Consider the following 13,443-nt stretch of genomic DNA (forward strand, 5'->3'; position numbering starts at 1 on the left):
ATTTATTTTTGGTTGAAGTCATAAGGACCATCCTGTTATCAACTCACTCATTCATCCATTCATTCAATGTAATAAATGTGCAAACCACCTTTATAAGCAAAGCGTCTTTAATATTGTAAAGAGATGATTACATAAGTTTGTTGTTGCATACAGTTATGGAAATAGGAAGAATAAGCAGTGGTGTGTCCCCTTTTTTCTTTTCTTTTTTTAAATACAGCTACCTTGCTAGTGAGTTAAGTTCCAGGAAAACCAACAGTGAGAAACAATCTTAAATCTTTCTTAAAACACAAACAACCAAAGAAAGATCCATCAGACATGACCTGCTTTGTCAATGCACGGCCTCAGCTGAGGTGCACCAACACGGCGTGTAAGCCCCAATATTCTACTCTACCGATTAGCTCTGCACTAGCATGAAGCCTTTTCAAATGCCAGCTTACTGAATCTGGCCACTTAAACAATTAAGACTGCGGTCTTAATTGAGGTAGAACAGTAGATCCTACCATGCATTCCTCTGAGCAGAAAAGCCAAGAACTATTTCCCACTTTTCCTCCCTTTGGTGGAATTGATGTCGGTCTTGGTTTTCTGCAGGCGTGAGAAGATCTCTTTGAACAGGGCCTTGTACTCTGGTGTGTTCTGGCTCAGCCGCTTGTCCACAGCTTCCACCTGCCGGCTGATGCCCTCCATCGCTTCAGGTGTTGAGGGTGGTTGCGGTGGCGTGGCTGGCTGTGTTGTGGCCTCTGCTACACGACACTCCTTCATGGACGGGTCTCTGGAGACAGGCCGTGAAGTTTGCACCTCAGCATGGCACAGATTCTCTTCGTGGCGCCGGCACTTGCCCAGCAGCTCTTCATACCTCTCGAGCAATGCATGGTACTGCTCATCCACTTCACGCAAGATAGACATGCCACGCTTGCGCACACCATTCGCATGAAGGGCGTAGCTGCCCTTGCGTCGTCCAGAGGCATCTACCGCTGAGATGACGTCCAGCGCTGTGTCACTGCAGCTCTTGCGTACTGGGGGTTCGCCAGAGCTCTCTTGTGTTGCACCTGCAACATCCTCTGCTGTATCTGTTTCTGGGGCACTGTTGAGCAGAGTCTGCTCCAGGCCATCCTCCGCAACCAGTAAGCAGGCACGTGACTTGCGTAGCTGCTGTAGCTCCTGCAGCTCTGCCTCCAGCTCATGGACGCGCTGTTGGCAACCCTCGGCACCCAGAAGTCGCTGCTCCAAGCGCTCAAACTCCTGCAGCACAGCGGTGCACTCACGCTCTGCATTCTCCCGTCGTCCACGTTCGGCTGATACAGCTGCACGGAGAGATGCAACCAGTGCACGCAGATGCTCGTTTTCATCATCTGCCGGCCGCTCTTGCAGGTCACCACTACCTGGGTCAGACACCCTGAATCCATCCTCATAGCTGAAAAGGGAACAAGTGTAATGTGTACAAAAACTCCACAGGACCATATTATAGTACAGTTTTCCAAAGTTCTACACTTAATTTTATGTACAAATTATTACAGTAAAGCCCAACATGTGTTGAAAATGTGTTTCCTTAAGAGCAGAGGGTAAAATTTCCAAATAGGTTATACTTTTCTGACCACTAAATGTCTGGCAAATTAAATTAGATCTAATCAGAGCAGAGATGACATAATACCTGGGTGCGGTGCAGAGCTCCTTCAGGCAAGGGAAGGAGTGCACAGTTTTTCGTCTCTCTTTCTTCTCCCTGAGAACCCTGAGCTCTTCAAGTGTGCGCAGTTCCTCCACTCGGGCAGTCAGCGTGTCCACCTGGCCCTGCAGCATCTCCATGGTGCTCGTCAACCTGTGTGCCCATATTTTATCTCCATTTATCATCTACTGACTGCTCATTTTAAATGATTATTCAGGGATGTGTAGGTTAATGTAGTAGATGTGCACACTTGGAGCCTTATTGTAAACTAGTAGCAAGTCTGTCAAATCTGTCTACCTAGAGCACTGTATATTTACAAAACTTAACAGAATTTCTTTTTTTTTTTTTTTTTTTAATTTAGGTAAGCCAACAAAATCCATTTTAAGAACATATCTATGGAAACTGCATAAGAGCGTTTGAATATATTCTCATTGATGTATTCTCAGGGGAATAAAAAAAAATGGTCAACAGTTGGATAGGGTTTGGCTACAATCAAATGACCGAATAATCCATTCTATGTACTATAAACACAATATTCATTTGATTCATCTGTCAATGTCTGTATTAACCTGCATGTCCCGTATCAGCAATGGGTTCTGTTGGATGTTGTCTGTTCATAGCCAAGTGTAAACTGCCATGCTAAATAATGCAGCATGTGCTTTAGACGGTAAATGGGTGCCGGAAGTTTGATCCTGGCCTTTGATATTGAGTATACAAGAATGCCATAAGTGCCAGCTCCGTATGTGCTCTGAAGCTAAATTTTAATATATTAAATGCCAGGCTTTGTTGAGAATGGCACATGTAGTATAATACCAGTGGTAGTGACAAAATGTGTCTTCTACACAATGGCAGTGACACGATACAATGCAACGAGCAGCCGAAAGTCATTCCTATTCGATGAGAGCTGACAGTTGAAAGGCTACGTCCCAAACTGTATACTAGCAACTGCAAAAAAAAAACAAAAAAACATTAATCTAACCAGGAGTAGCGCTCTGAGGAGAAAATGGATGCTGTTAAAGTAGCAGGATAAGCCTCTAGCAATGTAATTAATATATGAGGGTCGGGATATGGTTATGAAATTGTATGAGGTGATGAATTTGTATGTTATGTACTCACCTGTCTATTTTCTGGTGTGAAGTCTTGCTTTCCAACACCAGCTTCTCATTGGTGATCTCAAGCTCTCGAGCGGTCACGTCCAGTTGCTCATAGACTTTTGCATGCTGCTCATTCATCTCCCGTAGCATCTCCACTTGCTTGGACAAGTACTGGAGGGAAAATACATATGATAGAACACTCTGCTTAACCAATGCCTTCTGCCTGTGCAAGAAAGAGAAACAGAAATATCTATATCTATTACACATACACACAATTTTCCCCTGTATTATGTCCTACAGTAGAAAGAAACCAGCACACTACCAAAGAGGTATGTAGTGGTAGTGTATGTGGTTCCGTTACAAACTCTCACAATGGCAAACCTGCCAACCCTGAAGAGAAATAAATCAGTAGTCTTGTCTAGAGCTGGAGAGCTAAGAATACAACAAACATATATTTTGTAAAATATTTTGTACCATGTTCGATTTGACACTTCAGTGTAGGTCTTATTTCCCCCCTCTTTTTCCAGTGGCCAAGCTTTTGGTACTTCCCTAATAAATACAGTTTACTAATATTAACTATATACCATCCCCTCCTAAAGTATTGGAACAGCAAAGCCAATTCTTTTGTTTTTGCTATACACTGAAGACATTTGGGTTTGAGATCAAAAGATGAATATGATATGATAGATCAGAATTTCAGCTTGCGGAATCCGTTCAGGTCAGTGGGTTGCCAGCTTGATGCAGTTATTACAAGAAGGGGGCGTGGCTTCCAGGAGTGTCAGGTGTTAATCAGAAAGCTCAAAACATTTACACAATTTTCACTTATTCAAGATTTGTATGTCAACTGGCTAATCTGCCTTTTTTATTGGGAGAATAATATTGATATATTTTACTGATACTTGTATAAGCATATGCCCGTGTTAAAGTGCAGAGCTACTACACAAAATGCGCAAAGTTTGGCAGATCTGCAATGCTGCTGCATGACTGACTGGGGGAGTAGAGTACACATATACAGTACAGAGGGTGATGGGACTATGCATATCACTGTAAAATACTGCATAAAGTGTGAACAACTGACTAAATTCATCCTTAAAAAAAAAAAAAAAAAACAGTACACTTGATTGTTTTCTTCTCTGTAATCGTCTGTGTACAGCAGAGACTGGCAACGTGACAGCCAAGCAGCAGGCTCCGACAAACACCCACACTCTCCCAAAATAATCTTATTTACCAGCAAAGCTTACGCTTCTCACTGCTGGCCTCATGCCAAGAGTCAACAATGGTCACTGTTGGGAGAAATCCTCTCAAAGTCTGCGGACATTTTGTGGCCAAGTCCATGTACATGCTGTCTTACACACACAATGTGACACATCTTCCCATCAAATAGATGGGGGCTGTACCTCAATCTCCTGCACCTGCTCCTCATTGGTGATGTACATCTGTTGCAGCGAGTCCTCCAGCTCCTTATTGCGTTCCAGAAGGGTCTTCCCTAGCTCTGCTGCCAAGTGCAGATCTGAGAGTGAGCAAACAAAGAGAGACAACACAAGGGAACCATAAACATAAAGGAAAGGGGCAGCTGCAATAGAGCAGGAAACTATCAAATGTGAAGCTCAATGAGAGTTTAAATGATCTTGCTTACTAGTAGGCCTTACTAGCTTGACACACTGTTGACCACAGTAGATTTTTGTATTTTCTTGTTGTCAGTGTAATATATTTTTTTCCAACATTTGCAGATGAACATGTAGAATGTAAAAAAAAAAGGGGGGATTATGGAGGGACGGTGGATCTGATACACTAATTGTAATTCTTACGGTAAGAATTTTGTCCATACCATTATACCAGTACAGTGAGGACACAACCTATCGAACACCTCATCCCTTGACTTGTGTGGATGTCACCCCTGCTAACTGCCAGGGACCATGAGAGTCACAATGCATGTGATGCTTCAGGGGTTTCCTCTGGGTACTCCGGCTTCCTCCCCCAGTCCAAATCATGCACTGTAGGCTGATTGGCATTTCGAAATTGTCTGTAGTGTGTGAATGGGTCTGTGAACGTGTGTGCGATTGTGCCTTGCGATGAGTTGGCACCCCGTCCACGGTGTCCCTCTCTTCGTGCCCCGAGTTACGAAAATGGGTAGATGGAAGTTTCATTTTGGGTTGTCCACATTTATAATGTCCTTTAAATCCAGGAAATTATATTCCAAAGACGAACAAATGTGAAGTTCTATTTGCTTTTGTTATTTGAGTATCAGGGAACCAAAGAATACCAAGAAATACCGTCCTTGAAAAATGAAAGCGGTATTTAATTATACCATGCTATACATCAATAGCATTGTATTTATACCATTATCTGCTGCTCTCTAGCTGTTTGTTTTTTTATGTTTTTTTGCAAATCAAATTTCTTTCTCTGTCACTGCAGACCATCTAATATAAAGCTACAGCAGTTCCTCACTGTTCCTGGCTTTCTAGCATCCACAGGGACTGTGAAGAAGATAAATATATACTGTATAGGGAATAATTAACATGGTCAGAAACATTGACCTCCATTTCAGAGGTATGAATGCAGCAATGAATCATGAAACCATTGGTGGCAGCAATGCTGCACACATGGTAACATGCTAAAATAAAGTAACATATCCACGTATAAATCATACATGAGAATGGGGACACACTGTAACTGCTGTTTGTGAACAGTTCCCAGAGGTCTCCAGGCTGGAGACCAAGCAGGGTAGGTTTTACCAAGGAGACAATTCACTGCACACACAAGGAAGGAAAGGCCTTCTCCCTTCCCCCATCTTATCAGTGAAGACACAGCTCTTTTGTTCGGTCATTTCCACACAAAGGCATAAAGATATAGGCAAACTGCTGAGACAGAGTGAGAGGGATGGAAGAGTTTTAGAGAGAGACAGCAGTGAGAGAGAAAAAATACCATCAACACCGCTAAACTATCAATATCACATGACAAACAGCTAGAGGCTAGGAAACAGTGACGAGAGTTCAAGAGTTCTCAGCGTTGTAAGAAACAATTCTTCCAGTCAGTTATCCGCAAAAACACACGGAGGAGGCCACACTCTTTATTCATTTATTCCTCTTCAGTAAACGCATTATTCTGGTCAAAGTTGTGGTGGACCTAGAGCCTATCCTACCACATCTAGGGATTGTTTAGAATAGCCAATCCAACTACCAAGTCAGATTTACCTACATACAGGTTTATTGGGAAACCAGTGCACCTACAGTACATGCAAAAGTTCCAGTATAAACTCTGCACCCTGGAGCTGTGAGGCACCAACACCACTATGCCACCCAAGAGTGTACATATCTTTAAAAAAATACATTTGACTTGGACACATTCAAGAGTTTCCATATCCGTATTTTAGCGGATATCTGACAGGAGCACCAACACATCACTGGCCTCAGGATGTAGGCTCTCATAGAACATTTATTCAAGTCATCATGTGAAGAAGGAGACCTGAATGAGTTGCCTAAGAAGTTTTTATTCATCTGTGTAGGGCATCTCCTACATAGAAATTTGCTTTTAAATGGCATTAGGACAATTTATCAATGCAGTAGGCCTGTCATGTTACATACAAACAAAAGTGATATATGAGTTTTATGTGAGTTATAACTCAAACACTGGACACTAGTAGGACGTTAGAATTACAATGAATAACAACACTGCATGTGTTAAACTCACTGGGTTCTACTGTGTCACTGCTATCACACTGCCGTTCAGTATCATCGCTATGAAAATAACAATTTTTCTTACTACTTCTCATACAGCGTGTTGTCTCAGTGGCCGAGCTTTGAAAGGTAAGCAAGGTCATATCTGCATTTCATTAAACTTTAATTACAGCTGCAATGCTTAAAATACAGAGTGAGAACGAGCGCTGTGTAGCTGTATGTTAAGGAGACAGTTAGCTTGTTAAACAAGCCGCAAGTTAACTCACCACCTCACGAGGATATTGTGAAATCAAATACATTGTAAAGTGGAATGTTATGATGCGTACCAGCTGTAATGGGTTTAATATTCTGCCTAGCACAGTGTTTACCATTTTGCACCATAAAAATCGTTTGACATGTTTGTAGGTGGAAGTCTGAATATTCAAATATTATTAAAACAATGCTTTGACAAACTGTTTTGCCAAAAAAAAAAATTAAAAATATCCTTCCTCATTTTTCAGTTACGTCCATATAGCTGATGTCACATTTAGACATGATTTACAGTAAATGCGTATTGAATGCTTATGCACTCTACAAGTTGAGAATATTTTAGCTATAGCCTAACAGACATAAACTTAGTATAAGTAAGGGCTGTCTGAATTATGAATAAATGGGAGATAGAACCTTATAATACTAAGGAGTTCCTCATACAGTCCAATTCCATCCATCCATCCATTTTCCATACCACTTATCCTACACAGGGTTGTGGGGGAGCCTGGAGCATATCCCAGGAAACCTGGGGAACAAGGAAGGGGACACCCTGGATGGGGTGCCAACCCATCACAGTGCACAATTGCACACACACTACCGAAAATTTGGAGATGCCAATCAGCCAACAGCACGTCTTTGGCCTGGGGTAGAAAACAAGAGTACCCAGCGGAAACCCCAGAAGCACCCCCCACAGTCCAATTCATTAACCTATATTAAAGACTCCATTGTAAAACATCTAATAGGAAATGTACTTTGAGCTTGGTCTTTTTTCTAAAAACAAGGATGTATAAAAAACTGAAAAGAATACAAGAATATACATCATACTGTATAAGCTCATATATTTAATCTTCAGTTATCTCATGTTCTTGAGCTCTTAGTGAGTGGGCTGTTAGAGTGTCTGCCGGTTAGAAACGGAGCTAGAACACTTCCCCCTCAACATCTATGTCATCATCCCAGGCTTAATAACAGTTAATCAAATATAGTGCAGCCAGAGAGAAAGTGGGAGAAGATGGAGGCTACGCCATGGCAACTACATAATCCACTTTCTATCTCTCTTTCCTCCCATGAACAAATGTCAGAAAAGCTTTGCAGTAGTGACATTACAATATGCAAATGTGTCTTTGTGTGTTAAGTGTCCTGTATAGCTGACCCGAACAGCAATTTATAGGCTTTGAATATTTGTTGGTGTTTACAGGCATGTTCCTCAATACTCATCCTCCTCTTTAACAAGTAATATTTCATTTTCAATTAAATACAATTTTACTTTTAAGTATATTTGCTACTGCAATTCAAAATATTTCTGGTATGCAGTGATGATGTGTTAATAGATGTATGTATTAAATGTATTAAAGTGATGAACTGTAATCAGCTATGCATATGAAAAAACACCAAGAGGTATTTTTGTAACAGCTTTTATCACACAGGTTATGGAAGCATAGGTTGCTTTGATAGCGGCCTTCAGCTTGTCTGTATTGTTGGGTCTGGTGTCTCATAGATTCTCTGGGTTTCAGGTCAGGCAAATTGGCTGGCCAATCACAGAAATACCATGGTTAACAAACCAGTTACTAGTAGTTTTGGCACTGTGGGCAGGTGCCAAGTCCTGTTGGAAAAGGAAATCAATGTCTCCATAAAGCTTTCAGCAGTTGGAAGCATGAAGTTCTCTAAAATCTCCTGGTAGACGCTGCATTTGACCTGAGAAAACACAGTGGACCAACACCAGCAGATGACATGGTACCCCAAATCATCACTGACTGTGGAAACTTCACGCTGAACTTCATGCAACTTGGATTCTGTGACTCCACTCTTCCTCCAGACTCTGTGACCTTGATTTCCAAATGAAATGCAAAATTTACTTTCATCTTTCACATGATTGTGGTTGTGTGTCCTGAACCAGACTGAGAGATTAAAGGCTCAGGAAACCTTTGCAGGTGTTTTGAGTTAATTAGCTGATTCTCAGGTTGACATTTCTGTATGCTAAATTCTTTATTAAAATATTTTGATACTGGATTTTTGATTTCCATGAGCTGTAATCATCGAGATTAAAACAACAAAAGTCTTGGAATATTTCACTTTATGTGTAATGAATCGAGAATATATGAAAGTTCCACTTTTTTAATTAAATTATGGAAAAAAACTTTTCCACGATATTCTAATTTTTTGAGATGGACTTGTATATATAAACAGCAGACTGTTTTCTTTCAGGCCTACAGGCTATGGTAAACTTCTTGTGGAAAAAAGATGTTTGTGTGGCTTCGATATGGTGTAATTGCGAAGAGAAAATGATCTACTACAAATGCTGTGCACAGACCTTTCTTATCCTGTCATGCACATGCATGTTTGTCAAACTCCATGGACAAACATTGTACACATTAAAGCGTGTGACTGGAGCATTCATAATTGTAGTTGTAACCAAACTGCAGAGAGTATGAAAGCCTGTGAACTTATGGGGGTTATTTTGGCTTCTCACATCCCTTGTGAACTTTATTTTCACTGAAAGAATCCCAAATGCAGCTTGGGGAAGGAAAGCCTTAAGAATCATACCCATTACCCTCATAGCTGTGAAACAACGACTCTCTTCGTTGTAATGACAACTTCAGATCCCCAAATTATACCTTTATGCTTTCTTTAATAAACAATTAAGCATTTAATTGGGGGGTATTATACAAGATATTTTTGTATTAGACTGACCATGAGGGATACATGTCGAGAGACTTGTGTTTTTGACATGTAAATGATAAAGTGCCGCATTTAAGTTACATTAGAGTCTGGATGTTATACCAAATGGCTTGCAATTTGCACTACATAGGGTAGAGAAAGCATTATTTCACTGCCGGCATAGTGCACATGGGCTCGCAAGTGTGTTTTTGCTATCACAATTACAATAAGTAGCAATATAATTGCAATATAATATTTTGTCAATATTTCACAGTCTGAGCAGATCACTGGATAATGCTGCGTTCGACTAAAGCTCATAACTCAGAATTTCCAAACTTCACCGGGGGGGCTGGAACCATATAAAACTTGGAATTCCTACTTGGAAGGTCAGGAAGGTTTCCTCAACCACAGCATATAATGTCGTGTCAACATGGCTGTTCACACCGTGAACAGTAAATAAAATATCACTTCACTACTTTAAATGAGTTTATAATACTGTTTGCATAACGCTGAGCATACAGCTTGCTGTGTAGACAAAGTAAATACATCACAAACTCATGATCGCTGGCTAGCTTGTTGCTAGCAAACTACACACTTCATCTTTTTCCTCACTTTGTCGCTTGAATGAGGCAAGCTTGAAAATTGCATATTTCCGAGTTTAGACTCCTCATTTCCAATTTTAGTTGAATGCAGCATAAATATCACTCCAGTATGAGGTTAAGAACTGGCTCATGTTTCAGATCATCCTCAGACAGTCTAACCCTGGAATACTCTTGCCCTGAACATGTTAGCGTGTTCCTTGAATATGTAGACTAAGATGCCCATGTCGACTCAATTTGCTGATTAGTTGGCTCAGGTGGAAATAATAAGTTTACGTGTACTACAGCGCCAGGGATGGGAGTCTCAGGCTATTACCTAAGAGAAATCCCTGCTATCTAGCACCAATGGGTTTTGATCTATTGTAATTTCCTGGCTTTTCTCTGTAGGCACTAGGACCACCAATTCTCTCGACTGAATGTTTACAGAGGAAGATCAATAAGGAGTTCTCGTAACAGGAGACCATTTGTGTGTATATGCAGCTGTTGCAAAGCCATTTGCCACAGTGGGAGTCAAATACAACTGAACTGATATGATCTGGCGCCACTCAACATCTAAAATGTGCAGTTTCATCATGTAGCAGGCATCAACATGCAGGAACCCTAGCTTCTTACTTTTACATGTCAGACCTGTAAATGCTGTCTTTATTCCTGACATGAGTTCACTGTAGTTACATCAAAACAATCAATATTGAAGAATTGAAAGAAAGAAAATTAAATCGTTGATGTACTTTTCTCTGCTTGGTCACATTTGACAAAACAACGTAGGTAAAAATATTCAAATGCATTACGGTGGGTTTTATTGTTCTTGAAATGTTGTCATTGTTGAAAGCAACTTGAGTTCTCTCCCAACTCCTTTACAACCACTCTGAGCTCTGTGTGCAAATCCAAGTTCCACGTCGCCACAAATGGTGAGAATCCCCTCCCTGCACATTCCTTCTCACATCCCACAGATCAGTTTCATGTTTCAAGTTCCTAAATCACAGCAACACACTGTTAGATTAACTGAACTGACCGTGTCATTAAATGGTGTTGAACTAGACCTTGGAAAATGCCTGCAAATGCACATTTCTCTACTCAACAATAGAAATAATGTCAAAAAAAGACTTGCTCAGAGGTCAGAAAAGGGCAAAAACATCATCGTAAGCACTATTACACAAACACATGGACGAATTTGTGGATTCATTGCTCTCTGCAGAGAGGACTGAAAATGAATGGTCTACATTCAGAGCTATGATACGGAGAAGAAGGAACAGAGTGATGCACATACTGTAGATAAAAATGAAAATAACTGACAGTGTGAATGAAGAATGAATAAGTAAGGGAAAAAAATCACAATAGGGAGTGCTGTTATGGGGAAAAAAAATACAGATGGGCTGCTGTGATGTCGTTACCACCCTGGAATGGATTATTTTCCTATAAACGGCAAACCCAGACGTCATTTATTCCACTTATACAGTACCACGACTATTAACATTTTTATTTTGTTAATGTCATACTATTTAACAATTTATAGTTATATTTAATGTTGTAGAACGTCCACGAGAAAATGATCACTTACATTATAGCATAAACTATAAACAGCCGTTCCCTTAACAGCCTCTCCCTTAATAGTTAATGAGACGGGGAAAAAAATGCATTTTGTCATGTTACCGGGAGACAAGAAAGCACAAAGTGCACAGTCCTGAAGACTTTCCTGTGGAGAAAAACTTACTGTTACAAAGCGTTGATATAGGAGACTCCTTCCACAGTCTGACCAATCAGATCCGAGAATTCAACAACAAAGAAAATAAGCCCATGTCACAAGTGAAACTCGGAAAACATGTTCAAAGATTTAAGATCAGGGAACACGTGTAATTCATTTTGCCGTACGTGGCAAAAAATGTCAATTTAAAAAATTGAAATTCAATGAATTCAAGCCATTTCCTTCATAACCAACTTACAGCCAAAGACACATTGGCGACCCATGCTTGCTGATATGATTTCTCTCGGTCAACGACGGCAACTTCACTCGAGGTGATTTTTATAACGTTAGACGTGGGACACTTCGGATTCTAGAGAGCATTTGCTTGGACAGAACTGCATTCTGAAGTGCAAAAATGTCGTAGTCGAAACCGTCGATCTGTATTGGTGGTCGAGAGAGACTGTATATTTTGAATGCGAATATCTTCAAAATGGGAATTCTGACATTGTTTTTGGAGCACACTAGTTTATAAGGCCTGCACGTCGCTTTATTCTCAAGCTGAGATGTAACCCAGTGACCAGCTGGTGCTGGGGATGAGGACATACGACTGATCATTTTTCACAGATTGTCAAATTAACATTACACGCTGTATTCATCATGTATCTCATGATCTAAATGATGGGCTTGATCAATCTTCCACCTTCACAGATCATCTCCTAATCCGATGACATTAATTATTATTATTAAAGCCTTTGTATAATCTTACTGTTCTCATTTCTCATTGAAAGGATGCTTGTTGTTGCTAAACTCAGTCTCTAATGCAGATGTTGGATGCTACATCATGGACTCACCCTGCTCCAGGTCTCTCTGGTCATACCATGGCTCGTCCTCTTCGGTCACAAACTCCTCCATCCTGCTAGCACCGAGCATCAGGCACTTCTCCCACAGCAGACGATGTTCACCAGCCTCTTCTGAACTGATCAGGATGAAGCAGGAGGATGGTGACTTAAAAAAAAAAAAAAAAAAAAAAAAAAAAAAAAGAAAGAAAGAAAGAAAGAAATATATATATGTAAATATATTTACATGCAACGTGGACCTGTTTAAAGCTTGGACATTATGCAAAGCGGTGATGGTAGTGATGGCAGAACAAAAAGAGTCTGATCAGCTCTGCATGAGCGTCAGAGAGCGATGAATGACAAAAGCAGGCGAATTGTCCGCAGCTGACAGCTCTGACATCACTGATGTGTTCACACCGCTGCACCTCTATCTGCAGCGAATAATAATAATAATAATACGGCATACAGTGCTGCACCTCAATAAAGTGCACACATCGCTGCTGTTTTTGGCAAGAAATCTATTTCTTGCAGATGGCAGCTAGTTTTGTCAAAACACAGAGTCCCTCCCACTCTCGTGCTAATCGCCGACATCACCTCCCCGTCCTCTTTGTCGACTTCCCGACATCCAGTTCGGCTCGTGCAGCTGGTGAGGTGGCTGGCTCCGGTCCTCGCTGCTGCACGTGTTGCCAGATTGATCGTTTTCAAGCACGCGCGATTTCAGTTTATTTTTTGCTGTTCCAAATGAGGTGGGATTTGGAGAGAGGTTGTCCCGGACACCCCATAAGCGTTAAAGCGCACCTATTATGGTTTTGAAACGTGCCTAATTTTGTTTTAAAGGTCTCATACAATAGACTGACATGCATCCAAGGTCAAAAAACACTTTAATGTGCTCTTAATTTAAATTGCAGCATTACTTTTTTTTACCCACAGTGTCACAAACGACTCGTTCAATCATCCGTTGTAAAAGATTCGTTCTAAACTCCTCCTTTCAG

At 40.8% G+C, this 13,443-nt stretch overlaps 1 protein-coding gene across 2 annotated transcripts; it reads right to left on the reverse strand.

Moving 5' to 3' along the window:
• Positions 1-8: 8 nt before the first annotated feature.
• cdr2l (cerebellar degeneration-related protein 2-like) lies at positions 9-13,130 on the reverse strand. 2 transcript variants are annotated; one of them, XM_053654328.1, is made up of 6 exons: positions 12,699-13,130; positions 12,467-12,591; positions 4,152-4,264; positions 2,777-2,925; positions 1,649-1,813; positions 9-1,411 (listed from the first exon to the last, which is right to left on the reverse strand). In XM_053654328.1, exons 2-6 carry the CDS (start codon positions 12,543-12,545, stop codon positions 532-534), a joined length of 1,386 nt encoding a protein of 461 aa, XP_053510303.1. In that variant the 5' UTR covers positions 12,546-12,591; positions 12,699-13,130; the 3' UTR covers positions 9-531. The 2 variants fall into 2 exon arrangements, with proteins under 2 accessions (XP_053510303.1, XP_053466079.1); XM_053610104.1 differs by lacking the exon at positions 12,699-13,130 and having other exon boundaries at positions 12,467-12,652.
• Between the last annotated feature and the right edge of the window lie 313 nt (positions 13,131-13,443).

This window comes from Ictalurus furcatus, chromosome 2 (genome assembly GCF_023375685.1).
Source record: "Ictalurus furcatus strain D&B chromosome 2, Billie_1.0, whole genome shotgun sequence".
Lineage (NCBI taxonomy): Eukaryota > Metazoa > Chordata > Actinopteri > Siluriformes > Ictaluridae > Ictalurus > Ictalurus furcatus.